This window comes from Pocillopora verrucosa, chromosome 6 (assembly GCF_036669915.1).
Source record: "Pocillopora verrucosa isolate sample1 chromosome 6, ASM3666991v2, whole genome shotgun sequence".
In the NCBI taxonomy this organism is placed as follows: domain Eukaryota; kingdom Metazoa; phylum Cnidaria; class Anthozoa; order Scleractinia; family Pocilloporidae; genus Pocillopora; species Pocillopora verrucosa.
This window is the reverse complement of record NC_089317.1, coordinates 2,107,094-2,131,723: the sequence shown is the minus strand read 5'-3', so window position 1 is coordinate 2,131,723 and position 24,630 is coordinate 2,107,094. Positions and strand designations below refer to the sequence as shown.

General features: G+C 38.9%; 2 protein-coding genes across 2 annotated transcripts in view; both read right to left on the bottom strand.

Moving 5' to 3' along the window:
• LOC136281627 (uncharacterized) overlaps positions 1–23,825 on the bottom strand; it is a 137,784-nt gene extending 113,959 nt beyond the window's left edge. Inside the window, exons 1-2 of the mRNA XM_066168286.1 lie at positions 23,762–23,825; positions 22,417–22,598 (exon numbers count right to left, since the gene is read on the bottom strand). Of these exons, the coding sequence (XP_066024383.1) occupies positions 22,417–22,598; positions 23,762–23,825 (246 nt within the window). The remainder of the gene's footprint in view (positions 1–22,416; positions 22,599–23,761) is intronic.
• Positions 17,267–20,451, bottom strand: LOC131769263 (techylectin-5B). The gene is made up of 4 exons (XM_066168238.1): positions 20,268–20,451; positions 19,461–20,009; positions 18,483–18,635; positions 17,267–17,964 (listed from the first exon to the last, which is right to left on the bottom strand). The coding sequence occupies exons 2-4, from the start codon at positions 19,936–19,938 to the stop codon at positions 17,267–17,269; spliced, it is 1,329 nt and encodes a 442-aa protein (XP_066024335.1). The 5' UTR covers positions 19,939–20,009; positions 20,268–20,451.
• Positions 23,826–24,630: the final 805 nt, after the last annotated feature.

Here is a 24,630-nt window from a genome sequence, read left to right as displayed (position 1 = left end):
AGAGAATCTTGAATTTAGGTTGTAATGGAAAAAGCAGAACCCTGAAAATTCAGCGCATAAGAATACTCCATCTGAATCTTGTGCCATTATACTCGACGCAACATGTTATGTGGTGCTATATATTATGCAACCATCTATATGTGCAATCATATGAATGCAGACGACTAGGTGACCGATTCCGAGAACACCTTCGCGACATCGAAAGAAATGACGAGGACGCATCCAAACCAGTCGCTAAACACTTTAATCTCCCTACTTATTCTATATGGCAGTTTCCGGCCTTTCCCTAAATTTAGGCACTTCAGAAAGTAGCAAAACATTAGTGCAAAAATTTATCTTCCAAATCGGCACTCATAATCCCCACGGTGTCAACGAGCGCTTTTTATTCAGCTAATTATTCCTGTTTTCTCGTCACCACATTTCCACCAAAAGCGTAGTACCATTGTCTTCATATAAACCCACACACAACCCACAACTCCTCAAATCGCTCTGACGAAGGGCTAACGCTCGAAATGTGAGCCTTTAAACTCTTCACGGTGACCAATTTACGTTTTTAACTTAGTTGCTAACACTAAACTACCTATATATACATGCATATATTTATGTATACATAAGTTAAAGAAGAGGACGCATCGATTCCCTGTAACTCTGAGTATCGCGCCTAAGCGCTCGTCAAACAGAACTTTATTCAACGAAGAACATACCTCCTTATACACATATTAGATAAGTAGCTAATTAATTCCCTAGTGTGATGATCTAATTTATGCGTGAAATAATTTATATTTAATTTCTCCAAACGGACTAACCGTCTGAATGAAAGGTGTAGAGCTTCTTGTGCTTTGTGTAATTGGCATAAAATATATAACCTCCTGTCTTTGACTAAGTTAATAAGAGGCCGGGTTACTATTGACAAGGTTGAGACTTTAGTCGAATGGACAACCATCAAGTCTAGTCGAAGTAATATTATTCTTTAAATCAGAAACTGCATAACTAAATTCTGGAAGTCTATGTGTGATCGCAAGTAAGTAGCGCCTTTATTCGAAGAGGGTTACATTTAACTGTAGTAAAAACACTGATGAACTCGTGGCCCTTATTACACTATAAAACGATCTAAAAATCAGTTTTGTATTTAATTCACAAGCTATACACTTTTCAAGGTTAAAAGTTTATGATCCTATCGACAAGTACAAATGCATACATTAATTAATGACAACCTTAAAATCACATTTCAAGTAACAAGGAAGCTTTCTGGTTATTTACATATTTCTCATACAAAATGCGCTTGAAACAAGCAACTGATACTTTCTTATGCTTGAGTCTGTGGTACTCCATAGTGTAACTTTCATAACCGTTATTTAGGTTCGTCCTCCCTCAGTTTTCCTTAAGTACTTTTGACAAATCAAGTTTGATTTTACCATGGTCGAAGCTCTTATTCCATGCTTTTTGAATTGGCATCAGAAACAAACCCAGCCAATGCTATTCTCTGAAACGATTGACGATGCTTCGCATTATGTCCATGAGAGTGCGACGAATGGGTCCCATCTTCCAGCAGTATATAACAGGTTTCAAACTCGAGTTGAGGAAAAATAAAGTCGTCACATACAACCGAGCTTCATATAAAGAGATCAGACTTATAGGGCGAGCCAGGAATAAAAAAGAAAGAATATAGCAAGGCAAATAACAAATCAAGAACACAATGCATACAAAAAATGTTCCAAGAGCTGACTTTCGAAGGTTCAAAAAGTTTGATAAGTCGCCATTTTGAATTCCCTGTTGTGCTTCTTGGATTTGAAGGCCTTCCATCTGGATTTTGTGTCGCTTTAAGACTATATAAATCCTCCAGTAGACAATTATTATCAGAATGAAGCAAACAGTCATATTTACGAGCCCAATGACTCCTGAGCTGATAAGGAATGGATCCCAAAAGATACTAGAGGAAATAATTGCGCTAAACAGCCATATCGATATCACCGCTGCAATCACGCGCTTGTGAGTCACAAGCTCTTGATATCTGAGATGAAGATGAACAGCTAAGAACCTGTCCACACTTATGGTTACAACATTCAAGAGCGAGGATGTACAAAAGAAACTGACGACTGCAAACAATCCCTTGTAGTAAATGTAGTCGATACGTTTTTGTTTTAACCGTCTGACCAAAGTAGAAATGTAGAGCGGTTGGACCAACAAACCAACGCTAACATCGGAGGCAGCCAGGCTCAGCAATAATGTTCTCAAAGGTTTTGGCAACAACGCGGTTTTCCTTAGTACATGGATGGTAATAATGTTCAAAAAGATGTTTGTAGAAGACAAAAAGCTGTTGAAGACACAATTAGCGACAAGTACCGGACGAAAATCTTCAACATCTGCAGAGGTTCCATAGAAAGACTTGTTGAGAACGTCGCAAAAGTGTTTCCGCCATGACAGCTGAGTTATAACTACTATGGCTCTGATATTTTCCGATTTTAAACGGAAAATTTTAAGTCATACGTAGTTGACAATCTCGAGTACATAACACAATCGAAGCCATCTGTACGTGTCTGTAAGATGTCTTCAACTCTGCGGCATTTGAATTTTTATAAAAAAGGCATCGAGTACCGCTTTCACTCGGCGTTGGTTAGAACTTAAAACAAATTATTTGTTTGATGCTTCAAGACATTTTAACTAAACATGGCCTTTACACCTGAAAAAAGTTATTCGAAGGAAAGCTGTCATTAACATATTTTTCATCTATCAAAATGAATGTACGAAACACTATAGTCAGTTAAACTATAAAGAGCGCTTGACAAATACTTTATTATTAAATTCGTCTGAATACACAGAATACATCTTCAGAGACCGAGCATTTTATGGTTGATGAGGGGTGGGGAGAGAGACCCAAATAAATATTACGAATAAATTACGCATTCGTTTGTGGCGGATCGAGGAGGTAATTAGAATGTTTAGCAAACTTACTAAACTGATACCGGCACATTTCTCAGTCATTTTAGAGTAGCTTGGGAATATTTTCAGGTGTCGGATTATTACAGATAGCCCTCCCTCCCCCCTATATACGACCGCGTTCGGCTCTCACTTTGATCACCTCCTCACAAGTCCCGGATCCACTTTAGTTCATAAACAGTACTAAGTTCAGAAAAAGTCTAGCAGAGGCCATGTAATATTTTGATTTGTTGTTGTTTTTTTTGAGAGGGCACGGTAACGAATCTTGCAATCTGATTGGTTCCTTACCCGGTCGGTATTTTCCTATCTCTGCCCACGGGCCGCTTAACGTAACGCTTTCGTTAGTCGCCAAGTACATTCCAACTTTCGTTGCCATTTTTCATAAATATGTCTCGTTTTTCCGGCAAGGCAGTATTTTTAAGCAAACACGTCGGTCACTACCTCAAGCCGATGAATAACTTATGAATCCTCTCTTTTCTCTCTCTCAAATCACTTTGGTTGACAGAAAAATATTGGTTTCAGAATGAATTTGTATAAACAATAGTGTCATTACGTTGCTTGGCAAGCGGCCTAAAACCCGTCTGCAATTAATTTTAATCGTTCACAAAAAGTACCTAGAAAGTTAAAACGTGAGGTATTTGGTTACAGTTAAACTGATCGATGGAACTTTCATTCATTTAATACCTGAATTTTCTCAAGCAATTTGTTCGTAGTGAAAGAGCGAGCGAAGTTTTAATTTAAGTTCTACAACAAATATACGCTCTCGGTGAGTCTTTCCAAGTCCGTTCAATTTGAACATTTGTACCGTAAATTGCACAACAGAAACTGAAGGAATCTTTTGTGAAAAGGCCACATTAAATCCCCTTGTGTCTCGTTGGATTATGCCATTCGAATTTAGTTTTTGTGAAGGAAAGACCAGATTTACATACGCCATTGCAGCAAACAAACGAGCAGACTCTCACAACTTCAAAATAAAAAAAAATTGAATTTACTCACAATCACTTTCCTCGCCGTTTGCTCGGTCTTGAAAATGCTGCCCTTGGCCTACTGCCTCGGGCAGTATTTCCAAGACCTCGGTCACAATTTTTCACCATACGGACCTCCCAGCCGGCAAATAACATATATTTATCACAGAATAATTCTGCATCAAGCGCTTAAATGAAAAGAATACAGGAAGTTTGACTATTGTTCATGTTGGCGGCAGATGTAAATTAAAAATGATGGCTGGTTTTTGTGACATCAATAGATGTAAATTAGAAGTGGAAAATGCGATATTGTGTTTGCATATGGAAGACTTTAGCCTGTTAGTGTCAGTAAGTAAAGAAAGAATAAAAAAAACAACGAATCGGCAAATGACAGGACTATAAATTTATTTCGTCCAGAAGTAAAAAGAAGTCTATCTGCATGGTCATTAATACATTTCTCTTACAAATGTGCTTGAAACTAGCAACTGATACTTTTTTATTCTTGTCTCTGTAGTACCTCATTGTGTAGTTTTCCTAACCGTTAAAGTTCATCTCACGGTATAGCTTTCTAACTGAGTCCTTATATACATTCACAAAGTGTTCTAGAACATTCCAGAAGCTTACAAAAAGAACTGTTTTAATAGTATTACTTAATAATTGCGTGACTTGATGACATATATTAGAAAGTTCTATGGTACGCATATCACCATGACTAAGCAGACTGGAGATTTCTGGAAGCTTATATTTACAACAACAATTACTTATAACAAATGCTATTCTCTAAACCGATTGACGATGCCTCCCATTATGTCCATGAGAGTGCGACGAATGGGCCCCATCTTCCAGCAGTATATAACAGGGTTCAAAGACGAGTTGAGGAAAACCAAAGTCACTGCATAGGGCGAAGCTTGGTTTAAAGAAATTGCACTTATAGGAGGAGCCGGGGGAAAAAAAAGGAGAATATAGCTGGGCAAGTAACAAATCAAGAACACAATAAATACATAAAATGTTCCAAGAGCTGACTTTCGAAGCTTCAAAAAGTTTAATAAGTCGCCATTTTGAACTCCCTGTTGTGCTTCTTGGATTTGAAGGCCTTCAATCTGGATTTTGTGTCGCTTTAAGACTATATAAATCCTCCAGTAGACAATTGCCAGCAGAATGAGGTAAACATTCATGTTCACGACCTTTATGACTCGTAAGATGAATAACGATGGAACCAATGCACTAGAAGAAATAATTGCGCTTAACAGCCATATTGATATGACGGCGGCAATGACGCGCTTGTGAGTCACAAGCTCTTGATATCTGAGATGAAGGTGAACAGCTAAGAACCTGTCCACACTTATGGTTACAACATTTAAGACCGAAGATGTGCAAAAGAAACTGATAACGACATACAACCCCTTGTAGGAAATGCAGTCGATACGTTTTCGTTTCCAAGCGCTGACCATAGTAGAAATGTAGAGCGGTTGGACCAACAGACCAACGCCAACATCGGAGGCAGCCATGCTCAGTAATAATGTTCTCAGAGATTTTGGCAACAACACGGTTTTCTTTATCGCATGGATGGTAACGATGTTCAAAATGATGGTTGTATAACACAAAAAGCCGTGGAAGACACAATAAGCGACAAGTGCCGGACGAGAATCTTTAACATCCTTAGAGGTTCTAGATAAAAACTCGTTAAGGATGTCGCAAACGTTTTCCGCCATGACAACTGAGCGTTAAAATTACTGTGGCTTCCAAACGGAAAATTTCAAGTCATAAGCATCTGTCAATCACAAGCATATAACACAATCGAAGCCATCTGTATGTAAATTCAGGATGTCTTCAACTCTGGCGTTTGAATTTTTGAAAAAGGCATCGAGTATCGCTTTATCTCGGCGTTGGTAAGAACTAAAGCAAATTATTTGTTTAATGCTTCAGGACATTTTAACTAAACATGGGATATATATCTGAAAAATTTAATTGAAAGAAAGCTGTCATTAACATATATTTCATCTATCAAAATGAATATACGAAACATAATAGTCAGTTAAATTAAAAAACGCTTGACATTTGTTTTTTGTCATTAAATTTGCCTGAATACACTGAATACATCTTCAGAGACCGAACATTTTATGGTTGATGAGGGGTGGGGAGAGAGACCAGAATAATTAATACGAATAAATTACACACTCGTTTGTGACGGATCTAAGAGGTAATCAGAATGTTTAGCAAACGTACTAAACTGAGATAATACCGGCATATTTTTCAGTCGTTTTAGAGTAGCTTGGGAATATTTTTCGGTGGTAGATTATTACAGATAGCCCTTCCCCCCCCCCCCCCCCCCCCCCCTTATAGACGCCGACAGCGTTCGGCTCTTTCTTTAATCACCTCTTCACAAGTCCCGGATCCACTTCAGTTCATGAACAGCTGCACTTAGCTCAGAAAAAGTTTAGCAATGACCATGTAATATTTTGATATATTTCAACCGCAAAAAATATAGATAAGACATTTATCAAACAATAATTCTACATCAAGCGCTTAAACCAAAAGAATTAAGGAAGTTTGACTATTGTTTATGCTGACGGCCGACGGATGGCTTTTTTGTGACATCAATAGATGTAAATTAACTGTGAAAAATGCAATATTGTGTTTATAATATGAAAGACTTTAGCCTGTTAGGCTCAGAAAGTAAAGAAGGAATGAAAAACAACGAATCGACAAATGACAGGACTATAAATTTATTTCGTCCAGAGGTAAAGAGTAGTTTGCAAATGAGCGGTGTCAAAGACAGTCAGGGATGATATTAGTTTCTCTTTACATCGTTAAGTGATTGGTCGAAAATTTTGCTCCATCTGTCAGCTACTCCGAAGCAATTAGAGCCAGTCGCGACTTTACTTATAGATAGACAAAATAATTTTTCTTAATTTTTCTCTCTAAATCAACTGCTGGTTAAAGTTTGTCCACTATTGTAAATAGGGAATGTTGAATTCAGGTTGTATTGAACCCAAACAATTCAGCGCTTATCTGAATCTTGTGCCATTATACTAAACGAAAAGTGTTATGTGGTGCTATGCATTATGCAACCATCTACTTGTACAATCATATGAATGCAGGCGACAAGGTGACCGACTTCGAGAACACCTTCGCGACATACAAAGAAATGACAAGGACGCATCCAAACCAGTCGCTAAACACTTTAATCTCCCTACTTATTCTATGTAGCACATGGCAGTTCCGGCCTTCCCTAAATTTAGGCACTTCAGAAAGCCGCAAAACACTAGCACAAAAAATGTATCTTCCAAATCGGCACTCTTAATCCTCACGGTATCAACGAGCGCTTTTGATTCAGCTAATTTATTCTTGTTTTCTCGTCACCATATTCCCACCGCCAGCGTAGCTCCACTTCCTGCCTATAAACCCACACACAACCCACAACTCCTTCAAGTATTTGTTTGCTGTGGTAGACAGCAAAAAAAAATTTCAAGATAACAACAAAAAAATGAGGATAGACGAGAACAGCGGCGATTGGCGCAGGGTAAAGGTAAAAATTGGCACTAAATTTTTCAAAATGGACAAACCGTCTGAGTGAAAGGCGTAGAGATCCTTTTACTTTGTGCAATTAGTATAAAATGCATAACCGTCATTCTTTGCCTGAGTACATAAATGCTCGGGTTACTATTGATAAGAATTTTGGTAGAATGGAGAACCATCAAGTCCAGTCGACTTAATATTATTCTTCATATCAGAAACTGCACAACCGAATTCTGTGATCGCGAGTAAGTAACGGCTTTGTTAAAAGAGGGTTCTATTTAACTGCAGTAAAAACACTGATGAACTCGTGGCCCTCATTACACTATAAAGCGACCTAAAAATAGGTTTGTATTTAATTCACAAGCTATACACTTGACAATGTTATAAATCTATTATCCTATGGACGAATAAAAATACATACATTAGTTGATGACAATCTTAAAATCATATTTTAAGTAATCAGGAAGCTTTCTGGTCATTTATAAATTTCTAATACAAAATGCGCTTGAAACTAGCAACTGATACTTTCTTATGCTTGACTTTGTAGTACTCTATTGAGTAATTTTCCTAACCGTTAAAGTTCTTGATCTCTCAGTTGTCGTTGACAAATCAAGTTTAAGCTTACGATGGCCAAGGTTCTTATCTTATGCATTGTGAATTGGCATCAGAAACGAACTGTTATTCTCTGAACCGATTGACGATGCCTCGCATTATGTCCATAAGAGTGCGACGAATGGGTTCCATCTTCCAGAAGTATATAACAGGGTTCAAAGACGAGTTGAGGAAAAGCAAAGTCTTTATATAGTGCGAAGCTTCGTGTAAAGAGATTAAACTTGAAGGACGAGCCAGAAGCAAACAAAAAAGAATATAGAAAGGCAAATAACAAAGCAAAAACACAATACATACGCAGAATGTTCCAAGAGCTGACTTGCGAAGCTTCAAAAAGTTTGATAAGTCGCCATTTTGAATTCCCTGTTCTGCTTCTTGAACTTGCAGGTCTTGAATCTGCTTTTTGTGTCGCTTTAAGACTATATAAATCCTCCAGTAAACAATTACTACCAGAATGAAGCAAACAGTCATAATCACCAACCTTATGACTTGATGAATGATAACCAATGGAGCCCAAGAGAGATCAGAACAAATAATTGCGCTAAACAGCTATATTGATATTACCGCTGCAATCACGCGCTCGTCAGTCACAAGCTCTTGATATCTGAGATGAAGGTGAACAGCTAAGAACCTGTCCACACTTATGGTTACAACGTTTAAGAACGAAGATGCGCAAAAGAATTTGATAACGACGTACAACCCCTTGTAGGAAATGCAGTCGATACGTTTTTGATTTAACCGGCTGACCAAAATAGAAATGTAGAATGGTTGGACCAACAGACCAACGCCAACATCGGAGGCAGCCAGGCTCAGAAATAATGTTCTCAAAGGTTTTGGCAAAAACGCGGTTTTCCTTATCGCATGGAAAGTAACAATGTTCAAAATGATGGTTGTATAAGACAAAAAGCTGTTGAAGATACAACTAGCGACGAGTACCGGACGAAAATCTTCAACATCCGTAGAAGTTCCAAAGAAAAATTCGTTGAGATAGTCGCAAACGTTTTCAGCCATGAGATCTGAGCGTTGAAACTGTTGTGGCCCCAATATTTTCCGATTCTAAAAATTGAAATTTTTAAGTCATATGTAGATGTCATTCACGAGCACAAAACACCATCGAAGCCATCTGTACGTACATTGAAGATGTCTTCATCTCTGGGATTTGAATTTTTGACAAAAGCATCCAGTATCGCTTCAACTCGGCGTTAGTTAGAACTGAAACAAATTATCTGTTTAATGCTTCAAGACATTTTAACTAAACATGGCATTTACACCTGAAAAAAGTTATTTGGAGGAAGGCTGTCATTGACATATTTTTTATCTGTCAAAACGAACATACGCAACCTTATAGTCAGTTAAATTAAAGAGCGCTTGACATAAGCTTATTCATTATTAAATTCGCCCGAATACACTGAATTCATCTTCAGAGACCGAACATTTTATGGTTGGTGAGGGGTGGGGAGAGAGACATAAATAATTATTTCGAATAAGTTACGCACTTGTGTGTGGCGGATCTAGGAGGTATTCAGAATGTTCGGCAAACTTACGAAACTGAGATAATACTGGCATATTTTTCAGTCGATTTAGAGTAGCTTGGAAATAATTTCCGGTGGTGGATACAGATATAGATAGCCCTCCCCCCTTATAGACGACCGCGTTCGGCCCTCACTTTGACTACCTCCTCACAAGTCACGGACCCACTTCAGTTCATGAACAGCTGCACTTAGCTCAGAAAAAGTTTAGCAATGGCCATGTAATATTTTTACATATTTCAATCGAAAGAAATACTGATAAGACATTTTATCAAACAATAATTCTCCATCAACCACTTAAACAAAAAGAATACAGTAAGTTTGACTATTGTTTATGCTGACGGCAGATGTAAATTAAGAACGATGGCTCTCTTTTTTGTGACATCAATAGATGTAAATTAAGTGCGAAAAATGCAATGTTGTGTTTAAAATATGAAAGATTTTAGCCTGTTAGGCTCAGAAAGTAAAGAGGGAATTAAAAACAACGAATCGGCAAATAACAGGACTATAAATTTACTTCTTCCAGAGGTATAGAGTAGTTTGCAAATGAGCGGTGTCAAAGACAGTCAGGAATTGTATTAGTTTCACTTTACATCGTAAAGTGATTGGTCCAGAGTTTCGCTCAATCTGTCAGCTACTCCAAGGCAATTAGAGCCAGTCGCGACTTTACTAATAGATAAGCAAAACGATTTCCTTAATTTTTCTCTCTAAATAATGAGCTGGTTAAAGTTTGTCCACTATTGCAAATAGAGAATCTTGAATTTAGGTTGTAATGAAAAAAGCAGAACCCTGAAAATTCAGCGTATAAGAATACTCCATCTGAATCTTGTGCCACTATAATCAACGCAACATGTTCTGTGGTGCTATATATTATGCAACCATCCATATGTGCAATCATATGAATGCAGATGACTAGATGACCGATTCCGAGAACACCTTCACGACATCGAAAGAAATGACATGGACGCATCCAAACCAGTCGCTAAACACTTTAATCTCCCTATTTACTCTATATGGCAGTTTCTGGCCTTTCACTAAATTTGGGCACTTCAGAAAGCAGCAAAACACCAGAGCAAAAACTTATCTTCCAAATCGGCACTCTTAATCCCCACGGTATCAACGAGCGCTTTTCATTCACCTAATTTATTCTTGTTTTCTCGTCACCATATTCCCACCAATAGCGTACTCCATTGTCTGCATATAAACCCACACACAACCCACAACTCCTCAAATCGCTCTGACGAAGGGCTAACGCTCGAAATGTGAGCCTTTAAACTCTTCACGGTGACCAATTTACATTTTCAACTTAGTTACTAACACTAAACTACCTGTATATACATGCATATTTATATACATAAGTTAAAGAAGAGGACGCATCGATTCCCTGTAACTCTGAGTATCGCGCCTAAGCGCTCGTCAAACAGAACTTTATTCAACGAACAACATACCTCCTTATACAAAAATTAGATAAGTAGCTAATTAATTCCCTAGTGTGATGATCTAATTTATGCGTGAAATAATTTATGTTTAAATTTCTCCAAACGGACTAACCGTCTGAATGAAAGGCGTAGAGCTCCTTGTGCCTTGTGTAATTGGCATAAAATGTATAACCTTCTGTCTTTGGCTAAGTTAATAAGTGGCCGGGTTACTATTGACAAGGTTGAGACTTTTAGTCGAATGGACTACCATCAAGTCTAGTCGAAGTAGTATTATTCTTGAAATCAGAAACTGCCCAACTAAATTCTTGAAGTCTATGTGTGATCGCAAGTAAGTAGCGGCTTTATTCGAAGAGGGTTACATTGAACTGTAGTAAAAACACTGATGAGCTCGTGGCCCTTTTTACACTATAAAGCGATCTAAAAATCGGTTTTGTATTTAATTCACAAGCTATACACTTTTCAAGGTTAAAAGTTTACGATCCTATCGACAAGTACAAATGCATACATTAATTGATGACAACCTTAAATCATATTTCAAGTAACAAGGAAGCTTTCTGGTTATTTACATATTTCTCATACAAAATACGCTTGAAACAAGCAACTGATACTTTCTTATGCTTGAGTCTGTGGTACTCCATAGTGTAACTTTTGTAACCGTTATTTAGGTTCGTCCTTCCTCAGTTTTCCTTAAGTACTTTTGACAAATCAAGTTTGATTTTACCATGGTCGAAGCTCTTATTCCATGCTTTTTGAATTGGCATCTGAAACGAACCCAGCCAATGCTATTCTCTGAACCGATTGACGATGCTTCGCATTATGTCCATGAGAGTTCGACGAATCGGTCCCATCTTCCAGCAGTATATAACAGGTTTCAAAGTCGAGTTGAGGAAAAATAAAGTCGTTACATACTGCCGAGCTTCATATAAAGAGATCAGACTTATAGGGCGAGCCAGGAATAAAAAAGAAAGAATATAGCAAGGCAAATAACAAATTAAGAACACAATGCATACAAAAAATGTTCCAAGGGCTGACTTTCTAAGCCTCAAAAAAATTGATAAGTCGCCATTTTGAATTCCCTGTTGTGCTTCTTGGATTTGAAGGCCTTCCATCTGGATTTTGTGTCGCTTTAAGACTATATAAATCCTCCAGTAGACAATTATTATCAGAATGAAGCAAACAGTCATAATTACGAGCCCAATGACTTCTGAGCTGATAAGGAATGGATCCCAAAAGATACTAGAGGAAATAATTGCGCTAAACAGCCATATCGATATCACCGCTGCAATCACGCGCTTGTGAGTCACAAGCTGTTGATATCTGAGATGAAGATGAAGAGCTAAGAACCTGTCCACACTTATGGTTACAACATTCAAGAGCGAGGATGAACAAAAGAAACTGACGACTGCAGACAATCCCTTGTAGTAAATGCAGTTGATACGTTTTTGATTTAACCGGCTGACCAAAGTAGAAATATGGAGCGGTTGGACCAACAAACCAACGCTAACATCGGAGGCAGCCAGGCTCAGCAATAATGTTCTCAAAGGTTTTGGCAACAACGCGGTTTTCTTTAGTACATGGATAGTAATAATGTTCAAAAAGATGTTTGTATAAGACAAAAAGCTGTTGAAGACACAATTAGCGACAAGTACCGGACGAAAATCTTCCGCAGAGGTTCCATAGAAAGACTTGTTGAGAACGTCGCAGAAGTTTTCCGCCATGACAGCTGAGTTATAACTACTATGGCTCTGATATTTTCCGATTTTAAACGGAAAATTTTAAGTCATACGTAGATGACAATCTCGAGTACATAACACAATCGAAGCCATCTGTACGTGTCTGTAAGATGTCTTCAACTTTGCGGCATTTGAATTTTTATAAAAAAGGCATCGAGTACCGCTTTCACTCGGCGTTGGTTAGAACTTAAAACAAATTATTTGTTTGATGCTTCAAGACATTTTAACTAAACATGGCCTTTACACCTGAAGAAAGTTATTGAAGGAAAGCTGTCATTAACATATTTTTCATCTATCAAAATAAATGTACGAAACATTATAGTCAGTTAAATTAAAGAGCGCTTGACATATACTTCTTTATTATTAAATTCGACTGAATACACTGAATACATCTTCAGAGAGCGAGCATTTTATGGTTGATGAGGGGTGGGGAGAGAGACCCAAATAATTATTACGAATAAATTACGCATTCGTTTGTGGCGGATCGAGGAGGTAATTAGAATGTTTAGCAAACTTACTAAACTGAGATAATACCGGCATATTTCTCAGTCATTAGAGTAGCTTGGGAATATTTTCAGGTGTCGGATTATTACAGATAGCCCTCCCTCCCCCCCATAGACGACCGCGTTCGCCTCCTCACTTCACATCACATCACCTCCTCACAAGTCCCGGATCCACTTTAGTTTATAAACAGTACTAAGTTCAGAAAAAGTCTAGCAGAGGCCATGTAATATTTTGATTTGTTGTTGTTTTTTTTTGAGAGGGCACGGTAACGAATCTTGCAATCTGATTGGTTCCTTACCCGGTCGGTATTTTCCTATCTCTGCCCACGGGCCACGGTAACGCTTTCGTTAGTCGCCAAGTACATTCCAACTTTCGTTGCCATTTTTCATAAATATGTCTCGTTTTTCCGGCAAGGCAGTATTTTTAAGCAAACACGTCGGTCACTACCTCAAGCCGATGAATAACTTATGAATCCTCTCTTTTCTCTCACTCAAATTACTTTGGTTGACAGAAAAATATTGGTTTCAGAATGAATTTGTATAAACAATAGTGTCATTACGTTGGTTGGCAAGCGGCCTAAAACTCGTCTGCAATTAATTTTAATTGTTCACAAAAAGTACCTAGAAAGTTAAAACGTGAGGTATTTGGTTACAGTTAAACTGGTCGATGGAACTTTCATTCATTTAATACCTGAATTTTCTCAAGCAATTTGTTAATTCGTAGTGAAAGAGCGAGCGAAGTTTTAATTTAAGTTCTACAACAAATATACGCTCTCGGTGAGTCTTTCCAAGTCCGTTCAATTTGAACATTTTTACCGTTAATTGCACAACAGAAACTGAAGGAATGTTTTGAGAAAAGGCCGCATTAAATCCCCTTGTGTCTCGTTGGATTATGCCATTCGAATTTAGTTTTTGTGAAGGAAAGACCAGATTTACACACGCCATTGCAGCAAACAAACGAGCAAACTCTCACAACTTCAAAATAAAAAAATTGAATTTACTCACAATCACTTTCCTCGCCGTTTACTCGGTCTTGAAAATGCTGCCCTCGGCCTACTGCCTCGAGCAGTATTTCCAAGACCTCGGTCACAATTTTTCACCATACAGACCTCCCAGCCGGCAAATAACATATATTTATCAAAGAATAATTCTGCATCAAGCGCTTAAATGAAAAGAATACAGGAAGTTTGACTATTGTTCATGTTGGCGGCAGATGTAAATTAAAAATGAGGGCTGGCTTTTTTGTATGTAAATTAGAAGTGGAAAATGCGGTATTGTGTTTTCATATGGAAGACTTTAGCCTGTTAGTGTCAGTAAGAAAAGAAAGAATAAAAAAGACAACGAATCGGCAAATGACAGGACTATAAATCTATTTCGTCCAGAAGTTAAAAGAAGTCTGTCTGCATGGTCATTAATAAATTTCTCTTAGAAATGTGCTTGAAACTAGCAACTGATAATTTTTTATTCTTGTCTCTGTATTACCTCATTGTGTAGTTTTCCTAACCGTTAAAGTTCATCTCACGGTATAGCTTTTATATACATTCACAAAGTGTTCTAGAACATTCCAGAAGCTTACAAAAAGAACTGTTTTAATAGTATTACTTAATAATTGCGTGACTTGATGACATGTATTAGAAAGTTCTATGGTACGCATATCACCATGACTAAGCAGTCTGGAGATTTCTGGAAGCTTATATTTACAAAAACAATTACTTATAACAAATGCTATTCTCTAAACCGATTGACAATGCCTCGCATTATGTCCATGAGAGTGCGACGAATGGGTCCCATCTTCCAGCAGTATATAACAGGGTTCAAAGACGAGTTGAGGAAAACCAAAGTCATTGTATGGGGCCAAGCTTCGTTTAAAGAAATTGGACTTAAAGGAGGAGCTAGGGAAAAAAAAAGACGAATATAGCTAGGCAAGTAACAAATCAAGAACACAATAAATACATAAAATGTTCCAAGAGCTGACTTTCGAAGCTTCAAAAAGTTTAATAAGTCACCATTTTGAACTCCCTGTTGTGCTTCTTGGATTTGAAGGCTTTGAATATGGTTCTTGTGTCGCTTTAAGACTATATAAATCCTCCAGTAGACAATTACCACCAGAATGAGGCAAACAGTCATGTTCACAAACCCTGCGACTCGTGAGATAATGAACAGTGGATTCCAAATGACAATAGAAGAAATAATTGCGCTTAACAGCCATATTGATATCACCGCAGCAATGACGCGCTTGTGAGTCACAAGCTCTTGATATCTGAGATGAAGATGAACAGCTAAGAACCTGTCCACACTTATGGTTACAACATTCAAGAGCGAGGATATACAAAAGAAATTGATAACGACGTACAACCCCTTGTAGGAAATGCAGTCGATACGTTTTCGTTTCAAACCGCTGACTACAACAGAAATGTAGAGCGGCTGGACCAACAAACCAACGCCAACATCAGAGGCAGCCAGGCTCAGTAATAATGTTCTCAAAGATTTTGGCAACAACGCGGTTTTCCTTATCGCATGGATGGTTACGATATTCAAAATGATGGTTGTATAACACAAAAAGCCGTTGAAGACACAATTAGCGACAAGTGCCGGACGAAAAACTTCAACACTCGCAGAGGTTCCAGAGAAAAACTCGTTGAGAAGGTCGCAATCGTTTTCCGCCATGAGAACTGAGCGTTAATACTACTGTGGCTCTGTATCTGTCAATCTGAAAATTTTTAGATATTTCAACCCAAAGAAATACAGATAAGACATTTTACCAAAGAATAACTCTGCATCATGCGCTTAAACGAAAAGAATATGGGACGTTTGGCTATTGTTTATGTTGACGGCCGTTGTAAATTAAAAATGAGGGCTGGTATTTTTGTAACATTAATACATGTAAATTAGAAGTGAAAATGCGATATTGTGTTTGCATATTTAGCCTGTTAGAGTCAGAAAGTAAAGAAAGAACAGAAAAACAGCCAATCGGCAAATGACAGGACTATAAATTTATTTCGTCCAGAAGTGAAAAGAAGTCTGCAAATGAACGGTGTCAGGGATTGTAATACATGTAGTTTCGGTTTACATCGTAAAGGGATTGGTCAAGAGTTTCGCTTCATCTGTCAGCTAATCGGAAGAAAATTAAAGCTAGTCGCCGTTTTACTAATAACTAAACAAAATGGTTTTCCTAAATTTTTCTCTTTAAGTTAGCTGCTGGTTGAATTTTGTCCACTATCGCAAATAGAGAGTGTTGAATTCAGGTTGTATTGAAAAAGTAGAAGCCTAAAAATTGTGTGGATAAGTCAGAATACTCCATCTTAATCTTGTACCATTATACTTGACGAAGACTGTTGTTATGAGGTGCTGTTTGTTATGCAACCATACATACATGTGTGCAATCATATGAATGCAAATGGTACTGTTTGCAACGCGGTAAGAGGGGATTTCTACTTTTACGCCCATGGATAAGACCCATTCAGACCTCATTTTTAATTTACAACGGCCGTCAACATAAACAATGTGCTGAGCCTTTTTTAAAATACCTTGGTGTGGATGACAATCTAGTGTTTGACCATTTACATGAAAGCTAAAACGTAGTACTTTATTGAATTACAGTTTATTATGCTGTACAAGGTGGTTCTGGCCTGGATAACATCTTATATTATGAGTAATCAAATAAAAGCTTTTTACTAGTACTTCCATGTTTACTGTTTATCAAGAACCACTAATTAATTCTAACTTTAAAGTCTATGGATGAGACACAGCGTTTGATTATTCAAATGAAGGAAGCAGCGAAGTTTTTTCATTTGTTTCAGTTCATTATATTATTCAAGGTGGTTTTGACCACAAACCGTTGAGTTTAGCGGGCCGTACATTGATATACAGCCCACTTAATTGACTAATTATAGCCCACGTACGAACCGCGAGATATAATAATGTCAGTTATTTAGTGCGAGGCATAACGGTTTAGCTCTTATGTTTGTGGACGAAACAGTTACGCGTTCTATTTTTTGTAAGAAATACCTTATAAATGCACTCAAAATTGTTTCACGAATTTATACAAAAAAAAATTGGACTCATTCCTGCCTGCCTTTCATCCTCTTTTTCTTTCAGGTAGGACTGAGCTCTCATCTTCATTTCCACAAACTTTAAGGAGAGGTTATGTTTAAATCGAACCCAGCCAATACCACTGTAAGCTTTTGTGTTTCCCATGAACTGCCCGTTCAAATTTGAGTTGTGGCAATCGTTAAACCACCATCCCCCAGTCAGATCATTTGAGCAGCTTCCCGTCTTCCACATGTCGTTATCCCTGTCTCTGGTGCTGAACATCATGTTGTTATGGTAACTCAAGGAATCCCCGGATGTACCATTGTAACCAATGACGGTGATCTTGTAGTTGTTCTTTTCGTTGTCTACCTTGAACACGTCGTAATGAGCGAAAACTTTTTTTCCACTCCAATCCTCCAGCTCGATTCGCAGCGACATCTCATTTGCTGCGGTGATCCGATGAATTTTGTTATTTCCTAGCCAGAAATTCTTCCCAAGGTCTCCGAAACCCGTTCTATAGTCGTTCCATGTACGGTGGAAGCTGACAGATGCATCCTGTCGCCTTTGGAACACAATCCATCCTCCACTGTCCGTCTCTAGGTCGCAATACACCTCAAACTCTGTTTTTCTGTCAGGGTTGATTGTATAAACACCACTAGTGCTGTAGCCAGCATAAAGGATATCATCACATCCTCTCGCTACACAAAAGAAGAATTTAATTATGTGCTTAGTGCTGAGAGGGAGGGCCAAACGAAAATATTTAGCTCGAGGTCACAACGAACGGAGTGAGCGCAGAAAGGTCAGTACATCATGACCATCAGGCAAGTGATAAAGATGTGGGCGAGTTTGTTATTTTTGATAAGGGAACGAATTCTTCTTGATGGGGGCGAACTGGAAGGCGAAGAACATGCAATGGAGCGACACCTCTGTGAACCACACCGTCCACTAAATGGTACGGAGTTATCGTGACATAACGACGACGCACTTACGAGCGAGGTCTGTTAATTGCAGAAAGAGTTAAGGTCTTCCACTTTGAAGGAGTTCAATTCCATTGTCATCGCTATGCTTGAGTAGCAAACTTTCCGACTTTTTCTCGGGGGGAGGGGGCGCAGGGGCATTGTTTCACTCAGCCTTTTTTGCATCTCTTTGTTTACACTTCCAAAGTCTCCAAGTTATAAAAGGTGGCAACAAAGAAAACACATAGGAGACCACTTACTTTGTGGAGGCTGAACACACAGCTTCTGACAAGAATCCGAACAGCATTTCATTTCACCAAAACAATCTGAATCCAAACTACACTCGTCATCAGTCTCATTTCCGCAATCTTCGACCGGGATAGGAATGGGGCAAATACCTTCCTTCAAACCCTCTAAAAATAAATAAGTAGTTTTTAAAGGGTTTCCTTAAACTAAGCCAAAAATTATAAACTGTGTTGATAAGTAAATTGACCACCGCAAAGAGTTTAATAACTGACGTTTCGAGCGTTAGCCTTTCTTCAGAGCGATTCATATGCTACGAGGAGGTTGTTGCTCGTTATTAAAAAAGTCTCAAGACATACGTGCACAGTACCATTAAGATAATATTGAAAATACTGCCAATTGCTCAGACAAAACAAATTATATCATGGAAAAGTGATCGAAAAGAATCAAACGAATTCGGCTAATGGACAACAGATGGTGTTGCAATAAACGTATGGCGCTAAGTCATTTAAGAAATCCTAAAAATTATTTTTAGTCCCTATTACTAAAATTCAGATGAGAATTGCTTGTTGTTGCTATAAGAGTGGATATGGAATTGCTTATGAGGTACATCTTTGAGCAAATGTCACTTGACATGCAAGTAATCTGGGTTAACAAATAGATGCCCTGTTACCGTACATGCGTCCGGTGGGTGATATATTAGAGATGACGTCATGATCTATGTAACGTCATGTGATCTATCACAGCAACATGGAATCTATCTGTGTTATTTGATAAAAAAAAGGAAAAAGTTGTTCATGGTGACGTCATCTTTGTGTCCGTCCTCTAGTAAATTATAAGTAAGAATCATGATGCGTGACGAATTCAGCTTGCTACATAAACAAAAGTAGAGAAACTAGATTTACTTAGATGAGACAAACAGCTCTCAAAATAAAACATAAGGTAACCTCCCATATAATTTAGGAATTCCAATTGAAGTTAAACGTCCCACTTACTCTGCATGACAGCGAGATTCACTTCAGCGTTAATTTTCATGGCTCCTCCCAAGCTGATCGCAGTACAGATATACTTCCCAGCATCGATTGGTTCCAGCTGAATGATTGTCAAGGTTCCATCCTCACCGACAGTGGCCCTCCGATCAGGAAGGTCAGCGTACTCGCGGATCCATGTGACTGACAAAGTTTGGTCTCCCTCTGCCTTGCAGTTAATTGTCAGTACATCGCCTGTGTTGCCTACGACTTCCGTTGGAGGTTTTACAATGAATCTAGGGAGTGTCAACACCATCAGTTGTATCATCACTCGGGCGCTGCCGATAGCATTCGCAGCTTCGCACGTGTACATTCCGGAATCATCCGCTGTGGTGTTAACGATGGTTAGATTTCCATCCATTGATTGAATGCGTCTTTCTGGAAGACTTTGGAAGAGTCGAGACCACGTGATGATCGGTGACGGAAAGCCGGTCGCAATGCACATCGGAAGTGTGACGTCACTTCCGTCAATGACGTAAACTGAGCCCTGAGTTAACGGTTTAATTTGTGGTGTTCCTATTTAAATATTAAAGAAACTCGATCATCGTCACTGAATTGGCTCGATATTTTGTCTTACTAGTGTAAAATTGTTATGATGAAAAACACCTGTCAGACTTTAAAGTCATATTGTATATCTTTAAAATCACTCTTAAATTGAGAAACGATCTCAAATCACTCGCCACGCAGTTCCTTAGCTAAGTATTCGTTGCGTTGGACATAACATCCGCGTGAGCACCACTGTAACTCCTCACTAATATTTGATTGATACCTTACCTCGGACAACAAGTTTCGTGAAGGCCTCGGCTCGTTTCACATTTGTCCTCGCAACACATTCCTAATCACCGCTGTCGTTGTATTGAACATTCGTGATGGTTAACCCGCCATCTTGCAGCAAGTGGTATTTGGTATCACCTTTAAGTACGTCTCCCTCTTTCCGCCATGTAACAGTAGGCGTCGGGTCACCTATGATTGAAGAGACATATATAGTTTGTATATTATTATTTGTGAGTTTTTGTCTGAAACCTCACGGTTAGAAGAAAGCTGAAGAGCATGAGTTGCTGAGTACTAAACATTTTTTTGCATTCGATTTCAGGCTGATTAAGAAATAAGCTTTCCGGCACTCGATACACGATTATATGATATCGGTACTCTTATACAGTGTTACGGTATTTAACCGACGGAAAGAACACTACACTCACACAAACTCAACTACTTTATTAAACAAATGAATAAAGGGGGTAAGTTTCTAAAGAAACTGTGGTGCTGCGTCGGTGGGAGAGTATAAAAGGTAAGTCAATGTTAACAGTTAAGTTGAAAACGTTAGCCCTTCGCAATCGTTCCGACGAAGGGCTAGCGCTCGAAACGTCAGCCTTTAAACTCTTTTACATTCGCAACTCAGTTGTTAGCACTAAATTACCTACTTTATTAAACAACTTGTGATATTCTTACTAAGGAGCGACTCCTAAAGGCAGTGCAGTAATTATCCTTAATAAATTCACCTAAATCCAATATATTCTATATCTTAGCTCACCGCTGACACATTAGTCTCCATGATCCTTTAAATGAACAATCTTCCACAGTAGCTCTCTTTATCGGTATAGCTTTCCAAACAGTCGGTCACGCTCAATGACAACAATCACTACTACCAGGGACCGCGTAAAGAAAAAAGCCCCCCTCCCCCCCCCTCCCCACTTTTTTTGCAAAAATAAAAATAAATTAAACAAAAAATAATTTAACAAAAATAACGGAGCCAAAAATAGCCCCCACTCCAAAAACTTGCTGCGCGGTCCCTTACTACTCATACACGACTGAGTCCTTAAGTGCATTTACAAAATATTTTGGAACATTCCGGAAGCTTACGACACGACTATTTTAGTGGCCTTACATCATAACTACGTGACCCAATAGAATGCTCTAGAAAGTCCCAAGGTATGCATGTCAGCACCACTCAACGTTCATTTATCAGAGTTCACTGCCCTATCACGTCTTATCATATCAAATGCAACCTCTTGAAAACAGGAGTAGACATACATACCAGAAGCAGAACACTGAAACCTCGCAGTCTGATTTTCATTCACCGTCAAAATCGAAGAAGACACGAGCACCTGTAGGGACCCTTCCTTGTTATCAAGCACCGTCGACTCTCCGGGTACTCCCGGATATCCTTAGGCCCCTCTCTCTCCTTTCTGCCCCTTAGCCCCAGGGGGACCTAACCCTCCAATGTCTCCCGTATCGCCTTTTTCTCCTTTGGACCCAGGATCTCCGGGAGGACCACGAAGGCAAATCTGAAACATTGATGACAACAGCTGTCAGTGTCTGGGATCAGTTTAATGATATGTAAGATAGGGAGAAAGAATAACTTGTGAAGAGGAGAAATAACATCCAATTCAGGAGGATTAGAGAGAAGATCAGGGTGGATAACTTTTTTGCGCATCGAAAATGTTTCGCAGTTGAAAGTTATATAAAAATGGAAGCCAATCAGAACGCCATTATCAACGACTCTACCGTTAAAAACAAGAGGGCAGGCACGCAAAGCCACTTGGGTAAAAATCAGCGTATGATGGCACTGGTCTTACGGAAAATGAAATATTTTATTCCCCGCCCCTCGAAATAAACCTTTCTGCAGGGTTTTCACGAACGCAACAGAATACGAGACATGGGATTTCAAACAATTTGATCATTATAGAGATAACTGCTGATCTCTTTTGAGAACGTTTTGGGTAGGACAGCCACGAGACAGCTCAGGTCTCTCTTGGGAACTACGTTGTGATTGATAGAGAAAGAAAGAGGCCTACTTTTGGTCAGCGGTGCGAGTAGAGCTCACCCACAACTCTATGCACTAATAAATGACCTATAAATGCCGGAAATCCACCTCCCTATCGGCAGTCTGTGATATTCTAAATGATACCCTGTTAGTTCTTACCGAACTAAGAGGTGATGTGCAAACACGATTACTCTCTTTTCTTATCTTCTCAAAATAACTTTTGATCTCGTTTCTTATTTTCAACAGGTCGTTGCTTTGGTCGTTACTGATGTTCGTTGCAAGTCCAGCGGCCGCGCGACGGGTTCTCGTGTTGGCTTCACTGGAATAAATATCCAACTTTCCTTGAAGAAGAAGCATCCAAACGTAAGTTTACAACGAAGGCCGTAAAAAACTGAAAGGGGCCAGCTGCGCATAAAAATGAGTTAAAGTTCTTACCATTATTGACCGTCTTGGGAGGGGGGGGGGGGGGGGAGAGAAGGGGTCGCGTTTTGTGTGACGATAAATTTTACCTGATCTCCCCATGAGGCTCTGTGGTATTCGTTTGATCTCCTCCCCACCCCCCTCCCCCATTAGCAAGGTGATAATTAATGACAGGTTTTAATTAATACGGAATTCGCGCGTGGTCCACGACTCAAAAAAATAGGTTCTCGAAACGTAACAGAAAACTTCCTGCATTCTTAAACACCGCAGAATTCGCTGCCGTAGTGAAATTAAAAACTGTTCTTCGCTTTTAGGCTCACCCGAATATCTGTGTACGAATCACTAATGTGTAGCACCCTTCTGCATTACCCGAAAAATTAGAGATTTGAAAAAAATATTGTGATTCTTTCTCGTTTAAGTTCCGTCGCTTAAACGGAAATTGCTAAAATTTCGAAATATAAGAGGCATGCAAAACATAAGGTTACAATTTAACGCTAAAATTAGTGTTCACCACAATCTCCTTTGAGCTCGCACCGATAAAATTTGTTTCCGCAAAATTTGTAAGCGAGACGGTACGACTATGTTTATAAAATGCTGAAAATGCTAACTACAAACTGATCGCAGCAACAGGTTGCACACTAAGGAGTCCATATCTAGTGACGCTGTTACTCTTTCACCAGAAAAAAAAATAATAATAAAAAAGAGAGCCAGCAATTTAGCACTGGGTTTCAGACAGACAGGCGAAAAACATTTTCCCTTCCTGACAACTTTTTTAGCCCACTTTTTTATCAGAGGTTTCTTCGTTATTTTTTTTTGTCATTTGTGGTAGAAAAGGCTCCCTTGCTGCCATCCACTTTTCAGTGAGTTCAACTATTTTCATTATTTTGTCGTGATCGCTACATTCCTTTCAGTAAGTGTTCCTACATGGCGAACCCCAACCACAGCCTCTCCTCCCTAAGACATCCATAGTCTACATGAAGCAATCTTTCTCGGGGTAAGGTTAGGAAATATCAGGCTCAATACGCACGTTAGAAGACGCAAGTTGATTTAAATCTAGTATTCGATCAGAATAAATCTATCTCACCTTCGACCTTTGCTGTACTTTTACGTGACGCATCTTGTGTTCTTTCACGACAGAGAAGCTCCATTGTGCCCACTCGTGCTTCCTGTTCTTGCAATTTTATTTCGATTCTTAGAAATCCGGCAAAAAGTAGCGACAGAGTCAAGACCGAAATCACCAAACTGACAAAATGTAGCGAGTTGCAAAGACCTAAATTGGGCTTATAGAGCACCATAGCGCAAAGATCCGAAGTTGGCGATCGAAATCGAGATAAAAACAAATGCTCTTTGTCTGTGGGAAATGTTTCGGCGAAGCTCGTGACAGATAAGTGACCAATAACTCGCACGCGCTCCGGTCACGATATCTTCTATATCACGCATTTTGTCACGCAACTGAAAGATTTTCAGATACATCGGCTAACGCCGAAAAAGTCTAAAGGGAGAGTTTTTATTTACTTTTATAATCAAAGTTTATTGTCCTATTCTAGGACTTCTAAGTTTCAGAAGATGAAGTTTAAAAAAAGTTACAGGAAGCAGCTGGACGCTAGAATCTTAACCCTGGGGGATTTAAATTTCAAACGATGAAATGTCGTGCCGAGTTGGGTTTCTGATATGAAGTGTGCTAATTCAGACATTACAACGATTTGATAAAAGAAAAAAAAATCGACGGCGAAGAGAATCTGCACGCTTTGGTTATTTGTTGTTGTTGTAGTTGTCACTGCTGTCCTGTTCAGACTTGTTGAAGATTACTTGACCGTTCTTACATGAGAGTGACAACAAAGTGTTCAAACATTAGTTCAGAAAACTCCGCCTCTGTCTGAATTTTTGGTAGCCTACTGACCAATTCCCAATCGAAACTTAAGTCTGACGTCACGCGTAATTTTGCTCACGGTG